A 13,791-nucleotide genomic window follows, 5' to 3' on the forward strand; every position below is an offset into this window, starting at 1 on the left:
AAATAAAGAAGTGAGAAATGTGAAGATATTGTATTTTAAGCATTTGCCGCTGAAAAATAGTTTCCGAAAGGATGGAAGAAGTTCTATTTCAGTTTAGCGAAAATAAAAACCTATATACTTATTATCATTCTGAACAAAGTTGCAGCCGACCTTTTTGACATGAATTTCAAGAGATGTACGTACATTGTTCACAGTACTGTCCGGTGTAGCAGTCTGGACACATGCACGTATATAGCACACAGGAACCTGGTGTTGCTTGGCACTGTCCTCCATTCTGACATTGGTTAGGTGAGCAGGGATCAATTGCTACAAAAGCGATGTTGACATGAATTTTATTACTTGGTAACAGAAACATGGGAGCGATACAAATACTTTTGTGTGCAATTTTCAAAGTTATTGTTGACGGTTAATTTCACTCAAGACCAGAATTTAATTTATCACTAATAACATGCGCCGCCATATTGTACATAACCAATTGTGCTTGTGTAGCCAGTGTAAGGGAAACCCTGTTAAAATGAAGGAGAGTATACATCTACAGTTTACTCGACCACAACGTTCACTGCTGTCAAAAGCTTGAAAAGAAATATCAATGAGACAGACACAGAAAATGTGCAGTTGTCTGCAAGTCAAACTCTTTAATGAATCTCGAAATCAACGATCTCTTACAACAAGGCAACGCCATGAAAACTTTGGCGTACTGTTTCAACACATGCATGAAAACGAACAGCTGATCAGAATCGACGTTCACTATACTACACTAAACTACAAGGCCTTTTCTCAATAACAAACAGAAATGAGTTATGATTCTTTAACAACACTGGAGACGATTTGTTTACATCTATCGCCGGAGCCACTTGTCCCGTTTCAATGACTGAGAACTATATATAAGTCTTTTAGATGCATCGATCGACTTATCATCAGTTCACTTGCACAGTGGCTAAAAATAGCTCATGAAACACATGGCGCGTCTCCTCATGGGCGGCGATCTCATCCAAACTTTCAACTGAGCAAAACTCGGCAAAATCACTGAAATATTATACCAAACATACCTGTTAAAATAAAGGAGAGTATACATCTACAGTTTACTCGACCACAACGTTCACTGCTGTCAAAAGCTTGAAAAGAAATATCAATGAGGCAGACACAGAAAATGTGCAGTTGTCTGCAAGTCAAACTCTTTAATGAATCTCGTCAGATATCGCGAGATTCTCAGCAGTGAAAGTCTGACACTGGTGGCGCTGTACCCACTCTCGCTAACAGGTTACTCATTCGTATTAGGTAGGTACGTATAGTACCTGTATACAGTATATATATACAATCAGAAAATAAAATAAAAAATAAAAATTGTCTATGGTTACACACTCCCCTGCTTTCTGGAATATCGTCCCGATATTCACAAGAAAATTCAGTCAGGGATTAACCGTTCGATACAATGTCAATCAACGCGGCACAAAGACGTTCTGCAGAATCTCCTTGGGCATTAAACTTCACAGATGTGAGGTAATCTGCTTTGACCATCCACTCTGGCTTACTGCAGACCTGAGTAAGATTCAGGCGATCTGGTGGTCGTATTGTCCGCTTTGATCTCCTTAAGGGTTCCCCTTCTACTTCTTGCATGGGTTCGAAGTGTACTTCCTCCTGAATTTCAAACTCCTTGTGTGGCTCAGCATCCTCCTGTAGACACGGGTCATTTGATGGCTCCAAACTTCCGCTCACTTCGTTCTCAATAACACATTGTACTTCTGGTAGTGAGGGATTCTCAATCGGAAGTGTATCTGAAGTAGTCCCTGGTGGACTGACACCACTAACCACTGATGTGGGCTTTTTCCCAACCATGGCCTGTTTCTCCTCTTGGGGCACAGTATCTGGGTCTGATGCCTCTTCAGGTTCGAGTACCCTCTCCTGTGGTGCATGATAGACTGGGACGAAATGAACATCCTGATCACCATCCGAGTCTGACGAAACTGTACCATGATCCTGTGATTCTTCTGCCTTGTTTGTTGATCTCATATAATCAACAGTCTCCTTGGGTTTTGCTCTTTGATTCTCAGATGGGCAGGGCAATGAGAAGTATGGTAACAGTAGTTGCGGTGGAGAGTTCTCTCTCTTCCAACCCCAGACTCCGGCCGGACTGTATACACAGGAGGTCAGGATTGGTCTTGCAAACCACTACATACACATCTCTCCCATCGGTCAGCAATCTTGTGTTTTCCTCGTATGCTTACATTCTTCACCAAAACCGGTCACCATGCTCCAACACAGCTCCCCTTGCCCTAATGTCATACCTCTTCTTGTTGTATGAGGACTTCTTTGCAGCTGCCTTGATGCAATCGTATATGCACAATCCAGTCGGTCTCTGAGGTCCTGAGCATATTCACCATATGTATTTGGCAAATCGCCCTCAGGTTCCAATCCAAGGTACACGTCGATAGGTAATCTGGGATGGCGTCCGAACATGAGATAGTAGGGGGCATAACCAGTGGAATCGTTGGTAGTACAGTTGTATGCATGCACAAGTGGGCCGACATATGATTTCCAGTCCTTCTTCTGGTGCTCCTCCAAGGTGCCAAGCATGTCAAGCAACGTACGGTTAAAACGCTCTGTCTGTCCATTGCCCATGGGGTGATATGGGGTCGTTCTTGACTTCTGGACTCCTGTTATTTGGCAAAGTTGTCGAATGACCTCAGACTCAAAGTTTCGTCCCTGGTCTGAATGTAACCGGGCTGGAAACCCATAATGCACCATGAAGCTGTTGAAGAGATGCCTAGCTGTAGTCTGTGCGGTCTGGTTCTGGGTTGGGATTGCGACTGCATAGCGTGTGAAGTGATCGGTGATCACCAGAATGTTAGATATACCTCCCTTGGATTCTTCTAGGGTCAGATAGTCCATGCATACTAATTCCATTGGTTGACTGGTCTGGATGTTCACCAATGGAGCAACTGATCTCGCGCCTGGGGGCATCTTCCTTCTCACACATCTCTCACATGACTTGATCTTAGTCTCAACGTCACGTGCCATGTAAGGCCAGAAGAAGCGAGATCTCACCAAGTCTAGTGTTCTGTCCTTACCAAGATGTCCAACATCATCATGCAGACCTCTGAGGACCATGGCTCTGTACTGTCTAGGGAGTACTAGTTGATGCACCTTGTTGCCATCACCTGTAATACGACTCCTGTACAAAACACCGCTCTTGAAACTGAGTCTCTGCCATTCATTGAGATAGCGCTGAACCTCTGAACTCTCAGCCTTCCTTTTTGTTCTGGTTGGAAGTTTCCCACTCTCCTTGAGGATGACGATGCGTTGAATGGCGGGGTCTCTTTGCTGTGCAGCCACCCACTCATCCCTAGTCAGTGTGGGTAAAGATTCACTCCCTGGCAGTGTTGGGGGACAATCTATGGTCTCTGGTACTGCTGTATTTGAACAACCAACCATCTCTACCAAGGGAATCCTTGCAGTCATATAAGACTGACACACAGCCTCTACCGATTCACATGGCACTTCACTCCCTCCTGTCTCATAGCGACTGAGGTATCCTGAAGTGAGTCAGAGTCGGTCTCTGGGCTAGAAGTGTGAGGTCGGCGAGATAGGCCATCAGCATCAGCATTTCTTGTTCCTGGTCGGTAAGCAAGACTGAAGTTATACGTTGAAAGTGCGGCAAGCCATCGATGACCAGTGGCATCTAACTTTGCACTGGTTGTTACATAGGTTAAAGGGTTGTTGTCAGTAACTACCTTGAATGAGTTCCCATACAGGTAATCGTGGAACTTGTCAGTTACTGCCCACTTTAAGGCTAGAAACTCAAGCTTATGAGCTGGGTAGTTTCTTTCACTCGGAGACAAACCCCTACTCGCATATGCAACAACTCTCTTCCTGCATCTTGTTCTTGATATAGAGCAGCACCTAGACCATTAAGGCTCGCATCTGTGTGGAGCTCAAATGGGATGCTATAGTCAGCATAAGCAAGTACAGGTGGGTTCGATAACCTGTGAATGATGTCATTGAAAGCAGTCTGGCATTGGTCTGTCCACACAAACTCAGGCAGTGATGGGTGTTTGGTTCTTCTTCGGTCCTTGCGCTTGCTTGGGAGTCCAGCCGTCAAATCATTCAATGGCTTCACTATCTTTGAAAAACGGGACGAACCTTCGATAGTAACCGGCAAAACCTAAGAAAGACTTGACCTCGTGGACACTCCTCGGAACAGGCCATGTCTTCAGGGCCTCAACCTTGTCCGGATCAGTCTCTACTCCATCTCCTGAAACCACATGCCCAAGGTACTTAACTTGACTCTTGAAAAGTTGGCATTTGGATGCCTTTACCTTCAGCCCATACTCTTGGAGACGATCAAAGACTGCCTCAAGCCGCTGAAGGTGTTCTTCAAAAGTGGATGAGAATATGATTATATCGTCCAGATACACAAGGCATATCTTTAGATTATAGTCTCCCATACACTTTTCCATGAGCCTCTGAAACGTGCTTGGAGCATTGGTCAACCCGAATGGCATACGGTTGCACTCGTAGAATCCAAAGGGTGTGGTAAAGGCCGTCTTTGGTCTATCTTTGTCCGCCATTCCAATCTGCCAATAGCCGCTCTTCAAATCGATTGTTGAAACCACTTGGCTCCTTTCAAGGCATCCATACTCTCCTCTATTCTTGGCATGGCATAGGAGTCCTGACGGTCCTGGCGTTCAACCTTCTGTAATCAACACATAGGCGAATTGACCCATCTTTCTTCTTGACAAGCACAATGGGGGCTGCCCATGGGCTACTTGACTCGCGTATGGCCCCACTTGCCAACATACCCTGGAGGAGGGACCTCACTTCATCATACATGGCAGGGGGTATGCGGCGATGTCTTTCACGAATAGGATGGGTATCACTGAGTGGTATCTCATGTTGTACAGCTGTACAATAACCAAGATCATTGTCATGTTTTGAGAATACATCAGACTTCCTCGCTAGTAGCTCTTGGGCCAGCTGATATTGAGTAGCACTCAAGTGGTGTAAGTCTATATTGCTGCCAGTGATACATTAGCACCCAGGTGATCACTACAATTACTATCCTGTCTGGCGGCCGTCATCTGTTGCTGAATCCCAAGCTGGTATTGTGAAGGTGATCCGGCCCACGTAACAGCATGAACTTCACCAATCACATTCCCTGGCCTCACAGTTACTGTCTTGTTAGAAAAGTTCTGCAATTGCACAGGTATCCTACATTTCTTTCCGGTACACTTCATAGTTAGGGCTGATGGGTTGACAACAAGACCACCTGGAAACTGCCTCGTCCCTCTGGGTTCGACAGTAACAATGTATTCGTCTCCCTGAGGGCCCGATTTAGTTTTACCCATAATGTTGATAACGCTGTTAGGCTCAACTCTAACTGGGCACCGCAGCTGGGCTCTCACCACACCAAGATTACCATCTTCACCACAGAAATTGTCCCTGGCATCAAGGTGATTGTAAGCATCCTGGACAGCAGCTGATATCCTCAAACTTTGGACAGATGAAGGCTTTTGTTTGCACAACCTGGAACTCTTCCTGTACAAGTTAATGAGGTTGGTGCCAACACACAATGGTACTTCTTGGTTGTAAGCTGTATCCAATACAACCAGCACCAGCATGCTGTAAGTATCATCAGTGCCAAAGACATCTCTTAGGAAAGAGATCTGAGCCTCTATGTATCCCAGGAATTTCACCACCTTACCTTGTAATCCAGTTATATTTAACAGCTCTTCAATGGGATCTGGTATCACCACAAATTGTTCTTGTAGAATGATTCACCGACCGTCGTTACCTGAGAACCAGTGTCAATTAAACTGCGGCAGCACACCCCATTAATGAATGCATTTTCTTCATTAGGATCACCCACAATGCGGTTGAGTACTGATTGACGGTGAACGATGACGTTTGCTTGGGCTTGCCCATTGGTTCTGCCTACCACCCGCCCGCCGGTGGAGGCAGCTGGGAGTTTAACTGACCAGATTGCTCCGGAACAGAGGGGCGTTGTCCACCATCTTGGGATTTCGGCAACCTCTGGCTATGTGTCCCTCCTGACCACATCTGTAACAAATTACAGGTCCCCGGATGCGGCCAGTACCTTCTGGACTTCTACCTCTCCTTCTTGTGCCAGCATTTTGTTCAGGCAGATTTCTTTCTCTTTGCCTACCTCTACCACGGCCCTGCTGTAAGGGCATGTCTTGAGGGTTAGCATCTGAACTCGTACCATTACCCTCCATCCTGTCAAGTCTGGCTGACAAAGACTGCATGTGCTGCCGAATTTCCTTTACTACTGAGTCCTCCTTCACAGCATTTGCCTTTTCAGGGACAATGGTCTGATTGGAGATACCAGCACGTGCAGGTTTGGCATACGCAAATGTTTCCTTCACTTCTTGTTCTGCTAGGCGGGCGATGCGGAGCAACTCATCAAACGATGTTGCCTTATCATAGCGATGTCTGGCAATATTTTTCACTCGTTCATCACGCAAACCCTTCCAAAATACAGTTCTGAGAGCTTCATCCACCGCCACTGCTGCTATACCACCTCTCTCCTTGGCCTTGTTAATTGCCAGTTCAAGGCGACATCCATATCCAGCCACTGTCTCCTTCTCTTCCTGTTTGCTGTTATAAAATTGCTGTAGTAGAGTAGCACCAGTTTCAACCACACCATATATCCCACTCAACTTTTCCAGGATAGCCTCAATGGTTACATCTAACCCCATGTGCATCACAACTCTACCTGCATCTCCGCGCAGTGACTTCCTAACTGCTGTGGCCAGCGTCTCCCTGCTATGTGTTCCATCTCTCTGCAAACACTCAATTTCGTATTTCCATGACTCAAAGTCTGAGTCACCTTTATTCTTTGGGTCACCAGAAAAGTTGAAATTCTTGGCGGTTGAAACAATGCAGCTGGTAGCATGACTGTAGACTTGTCAGTTGTAACTGGACATGACACCGCTGGGCTACCGTACTTTGGTTTGACTCCTATACCAGGTTGCCGACTGACAGGGGTTACTTCATGTCCAGCTTTACGCAGAACTTCGATCATGCGGTTCAATTCGGCCTGGTTGACTTCACCGGCATTGGTTACTTCACTCTCGTACTGTAACTTTTGACAGGGTGTGTACCTGGTTGGCGTGACAACTGGTCTCGATGTCATATTGCTGCTCATTATCTTGGGTATGGTGTTAGATGCTGATGGTGTGGCCTCATATCGGAGTCTGTCGTACAAACTGACCGGCACCCTAGTAATTGTCAACTTGCTACCCAGGAACAGTTGGCCATTAAGTTTCACAATTGCTTCTTGAGCTGTGGCCTTGTCAGCAAACTGGCAGAAAGCATGGTCACTACGACTAACTGACTCTGGGTCGACCGGCCAGACAATATGGCTGACTGTACCGACAGATGACAGGAATTCACTCAACTCCTCACATGTAGCACTCCCTGCAATGCCCTTAATATAAACCGTATGGTCCAACAGGGCTCTGAATTCGCTGGGTGTACAGGTATGTGGAGGGGTATCCATCATTGCTTGTAAAAACACTTGTATGTCAATCAGATATTGAGCAGGTATTTATCGTAGAAGAAAAAATATATACAGTTTACAGAGTCTCTCTTGTACTTTCAACTAGCACAGCAACAGTTCAGTTCAAACCTTATTTCTCTTCAGCGGCGTATAACTTGTGGTTCACTTTAATAGTTGACTGCAGTTACCATGGAGATAATGCTCGATACATCACCTGTCAAACACTGCGACATAAACTTCATAGGGCACCATATGCTTGTGTACTGCAACACTTTTGCAACGGAGCCCCACGTTGGGCGCCAAATTATGTAGCCAGTGTAAGGGAAAACCCTGTTAAAATAAAGGAGAGTATACATCTACAGTTTACTCGACCACAACGTTCACTGCTGTCAAAAGCTTGAAAAGAAATATCAATGAGGCAGACACAGAAAATGTGCAGTTGTCTGCAAGTCAAACTCTTTAAAGAATCTCAAAAATCAACGATCTCTTACAACAAGGCAACGCCATGAAAACTTTGGCGTACTGTTTCAACACATGCATGAAAAACGAACAGCTGATCAGAATCGACGTTCACTATACTACACTAAACTACAAGGCCTTTTCTCAATAACAAACAGAAATGAGCTATGATTCTTTAACAACACTGGAGACGATTTGTTTACATCTATCGCCGGAGCCACTTGTCCCGTTTCAATGACTGAGAACTATATATAAGTCTTTTAGATGCATCGATCGACTTATCATCAGTTCACTTGCACAGTGGCTAAAAATAGCTCATGAAACACATGGCGCGTCTCCTCATGGGCGGCGATCTCATCCAACACTTTCAACTGAGCAAAACTCGGCAAAATCACTGAAATATTATACCAAACATACCTGTTAAAATAAAGGAGAGTATACATCTACAGTTTACTCGACCACAACGTTCACTGCTGTCAAAGCTTGAAAAGAAATATCAATGAGGCAGACACAGAAAATGTGCAGTTGTCTGCAAGTCAAACTCTTTAATGAATCTCGTCAGATATCGCGAGATCCTCAGCAGTGAAAGTCTGACACTGGTGGCGCTGTACCCACTCTCGCTAACAGGTTACTCATTAGTATTAGGTAGGTACGTATAGTACCTGTATACAGTATATATATACAATCAGAAAATAAAATAAAAAATAAATTTGTCTATGGTTACACTTGCAAAGGTATTTCAAATTTCAATATACTTTAGGGGATAAACAAAGGAATGCTTTCCTACGACAAAATATGGAAATATCATGAAAAGTCCCTTTGTAATATCCACGTTGCTATGTTTATGCACTCGATATTTCATGAACTTATACAATATGCCAGTTGCTTTTTGGGTTTTTGCATACTTCAAGCAAAGTTCGATTGTAGCCGCTTCTAGCATATTCAGCACTGTACTTTTCTCGGTTCTCAAGTACATGTTTTACATTTGTGTTTGAATAACATATTGCAAAATGTCATGCAGGCATTTTACAAAAGTAAATTGTGTGGTTGACTTTTGATAAGTTTGATCTGTAATTTTGACTATGAAAATAGCATTATCATCTATTAACAGAGGGGTTTTGTGAAGTGTTGAATTGAAGCAGTATTGTAAACTTTGGCTGTCTGATTACGCACTTAATACAATTATTGTTTTATAGCTCTTACACACTTACCTATTTCACATTGTGTTCCGACGAAACAGAAGCCACAAGAACATGGTTCATTCAGTGTACAGGTGTGAGGAAAAGTCCGACACACACCACCATTGAAACATTGAATGCCCTGGCAGGGATCATACACTGTGCATTGGAAGAAAAATCTTACATTTTATGAAACTTCAAGATGCTGTGTTTGAATACTTGTCTTGTTTATTTAAAGTATGGGATGAACGTATATTTCTGCCTTATTTCAGCTGCAGGAACTCAAGGCATTGTCTCACTTTGGGCAAGAATTCTGAAGTTTAGCTTTACAAAGCATAATTTGTTAAATTAAGACAAATCATCAACAGTGATCATAAATTGCTCCATTGATAAGTCAATAAGTATATCTAATTAATGATGAGAATCAAATTCTCCTGAATAAAACTCTTTCTTGGCAAAAGAGGTGATCTCTATGCTCATGTTTTGTTTCTTATGGCAAAATGGAACGTGGTCCCAGCAGGTTTAAGACGGAAATTTTCTGGTCTGCATCGTGTGTGGACATACGTCTACGCTGTTGAGTATTGAAAGATATCACTGCTTTGTTTTTATAAAATTCTTTTTTCTTTATATTTTTCTCCATGGAGTTAACAATGGATATAGCTTCCATTTGAATTTCAAATATCAATAATTTAATTAAGGTAAATTGATGGTCTTGACCAAAATCTATTCTTGACTACACAAGACAATGGTTGTAAGTTTCGGAACTGTGTAAAAACATTACAACTCGAATTGCTGGTATGTAGCTTAGGATAGCAGAAATGGTGTATGTGCATCGGTTGGTGTTGTTTTGACTACGTCTGACCTCCTGCCTGACAAATTATGCAGAGCTGATTCCTTCATTATCGAGTCCTACTGGCTAGCTGGTAATTGCACCTGGCAGTGTCGGCAGCACCTCGATGTAAACAATATCTCTAGTTAGTCTGCCAGCAAAGTATCAACGCAAACCACTGCCAGATATGGGCTTCAGGTAGTGCTAGATTTAACATTTGAATTGCTTCAACAATCTGCAGTTTAAGTACAGCAACTCAATTACACACAGCTGCTGTTAGCTTGCTAGACAAGATTGTAAACTGAGTCCAAGGCTTATGGCTCATCTACAACACAAAAATGTTTATATCCATTGTGTTTATGTGACATGTGAATTCGTTCGATCGAATGAAAAACTGACGTGTTTGTCAGTGTTGGCTGATATAAGCACTGTGGACACTGACATTGATCTCAAGGAGTGGTGCAGGTACCACCATATATTTTATAAAATTCTTTCTCCAACAACAACCGATCCACATACACCATGTCTGCTATCCTAAGCTACATACCCAGCCATTCTGGCAAGGGTTGATGTTACAAGGATTCACACCTGATGAGAATATGATAGCTAAGTGATATATTGGAAGGAAGAAAAAACTCACTACTCATCTAATAAATAAAAACTAATAGCCCCGTGACGATACTTCCTCTTGTTCATTCTATGTTGATATCATTGTTACCATAAAAACATTTCCAAACCGTGAGTGATAACATTCAATGTTTCGATATCAGAAAACAAGAAAACGTTTTACAGTTAGCTTTCCTATAATAAAACACTGTTGGCATACTGAGATTAAACTCACGTATAATCCATCGTTTATGAAGGCATTGTATTTCTTGACTCAGAATTAGGACATCGACAGTATCAAGATCAAAATTTACAAACTTTTACTTTCAAGGACGAGGCACTTATCTTGCTGACATCATGCAAGGATAAAGTCAATGTTTTCATAAATAAACAACAGATAACAAATAAAGATGTGAGGAATGTGAAGATACTGTATTTCAACACATGTGTATCTGAAAAAGTTTCGGAAAGGATGGAGTAATAAGATATCTTTTTACTGAATATAAAATACTTCACATCGTTCTTAAACAATCCATGTATTGCTTAAAAGTATTGTCAATATTTCAGGCAATGTTGAAATATTTATCTTCGCCCATTAGTGATAGCCCTGTGATGCCAATTGAAATTGTCATAACTCATAGACATGCAAGATACACAATACTATCAGAGTTGTTAAAATGGAATCAAGTGTTGTTTATCACAACATGGGCCGATATATGATTGCCTGGCACAGCAGGAGCCCCATCATACGATGTAATAAATATCAAGAGATGTACGTACATTGTTCACAGTACTGTCCCAAGTAACAGTCTGGGCATCTGCAGGTGAATAGTACACATGAACCTGGTGTTGGTATGCACAGTCCTCCATTCTGACATTCGTTAGGTTGGCAGGCATGAGTTACTACAGAAAGGATGTTGACATGACGTTTATGACTTTGTAAGAAAAACATGAGAGCAATACAAATACTTTGCAGACTAATCAGTCAGTGATGATAATTTTTTAGAGTATTTCTGATACCGTACAGGTATGTGTGTACAGACTTAGGTTTTCAATTTGGTCACCATTACCATATGAAACCCGATTTGATAGTTTAATGTGTTCGGATTGTCGTCTTAGTCCATATACGTGCAATTTTGATGATTAATTTCACTCAAGAGTAGAATTTAACTTAGTAACAATAATAGGCGAGCAGCAGACTTACCTATTTTTAACACTTAATTTACCCATATTACATACGGCCACATCATACGTCATTTGAAAGCTTTTATTTCTTCTTCAAGAAAATTGACGATGTGGAGCTACAAAGTACATCAATACACCCTAATTTGCATAATTCACTCGGGTACCCAATTTGCATAAATGCAATATAAAATTAGGAAATTCATTGTTGACTACTCTAAACATACTTTTAAACTACCGAGTGATAAATCAAATGAAAGATATTTTCATGTAAAATACAAAATGGATATCCAAAGAGATATTTAAATTGATTTCACTGAAATATTTTTATATTTATATTGAAAAAAATATTATCCCCTTCTGAATAACAATATTTTAACACATACAGCCACATCATACAGCCACAACATACGTCACTTGAAAGCGTATTATCTTTACTTTAAGAAAATGGACAATTTTGAGCTGATAAGTACGGCTATGGCCCTCATTTGCCTAATTCAAACTGGTACGCATTAACTTAAATGCGATATAAAATTTGAAAATTCATTGTTAACTACTGTAAACATACTTTTAAACAATCGAGTGATATATCACATGAAAGGTATTTGCATGTAGAATACAAAATCGATGTCCAAAGAGATATTTAAATTGATTTTATTGAAATATTTTCATATTTCCCCTTTTTGAATAACAATATTTTAAAACTTTTAACACATACAGCTTCATCATACAGTCACATCATACGTCATTTGAAAGCTTACTATCTCTACCTCAAGAAAACTGACAATGTTGAGCTGATAAGTACGGCCGTAGCCCCTAATTTGCAGTGCTCACACTTGTACGCACTTACGTAAATGTGATATAAAATTAGAAAATTTATTAACTACTCTAAACACACTTTGAACGATCGAGTGATATATCAAATGAAAGGTATTTGCATGTAGAATACAAAATAGGTATCCAAAGAGATATTAAAATGATTTTATTGAAATGTTTTCATATTTATATATTTCCCGTTTGAATAACAATATTTTAATAATTTTAACACATACAGCCACACCGTACAGCCTTATCATACGTCATTTGAAAGCTTCTTACCTTTGCTTCACGAAAATTGACGATATGCAGCTGCCAAATAGGGCCGTAATTGTTAATTTGCATAATGCACACGGGTACCTAATTTGCATGAATCCGATATAAAATTATAAAATCCATTGTTAAGTACTCTACACTTGCTTTTAAACAAATGAAAGGCATTTGCATATAACATAGAACTATGAACTCCTCATGCATCTCAAATATTCTTATTGAATATTTTCATTTAAATCGCGAATATCTTGACTTAATTTTAATATTCATAAAATTGTGTAGTAAAAACAAATAATGCCCGCATTATGGAGAACGTATATCTGAACATTGTTATACAATTGATTTTTGTTTGTTTAGGATACGCATACTGGAACCTTTCCCTGTCTAATTCCCATAAAGCTGAACAACAACAACATATAAAACACAATTGGGACTAATTTGGGATTATTGAATCTTCATATTTTTCAAATTTCTCAAACCTGTTTGATGACCTATAGCTGAGTGTTGCAATATTACAAATTACTCATAAAAACAAGTAAACTGAAAAGCAGATGAGCTTACATTTGCAGATTAATCCAACATCACTTCACAATCTAATCCCGAAATAGTTCCAATCGTGTTATAAATAGCTGTCTTTTGAATGGCCCTTTTGCATTATTGATGCCATTTTAGTTTGAATTTCTCTAGAAACCCTTTTTTATGGATAATCACTTGTTAACACATCTGTGTTACATCGATCGTTACAGTTCAGTTATGTGGAACATATAAACGGAAGGGACCATATTTCATTGTACGTATTTATTGGTATGTAATAAAGGGAAAGCAGCTAAACACATCGTTCATATCTTCGTTCTGTACGTTTTGTGTATAATATTGTGTATATTGTCAGCGTATATTATGCTTGACTGTTTTATAAAGTGTTGATTGGC

General features: G+C 40.9%; 1 protein-coding gene across 1 annotated transcript in view; it reads right to left on the reverse strand.

Annotated features, from left to right (window-relative positions):
- LOC139151081 (fibropellin-1-like) overlaps positions 1-13,791 on the reverse strand; it is a 68,079-nt gene that overhangs the window by 35,204 nt on the left and 19,084 nt on the right. Inside the window, exons 6-8 of the mRNA XM_070723620.1 lie at positions 11,372-11,494; positions 9,190-9,315; positions 184-306 (exon numbers count right to left, since the gene is read on the reverse strand). Coding sequence (XP_070579721.1) covers positions 184-306; positions 9,190-9,315; positions 11,372-11,494 — 372 coding nt within the window. The remainder of the gene's footprint in view (positions 1-183; positions 307-9,189; positions 9,316-11,371; positions 11,495-13,791) is intronic.

Source organism: Ptychodera flava, chromosome 15 (genome assembly GCF_041260155.1).
Source record: "Ptychodera flava strain L36383 chromosome 15, AS_Pfla_20210202, whole genome shotgun sequence".
Classification (NCBI taxonomy): domain Eukaryota; kingdom Metazoa; phylum Hemichordata; class Enteropneusta; family Ptychoderidae; genus Ptychodera; species Ptychodera flava.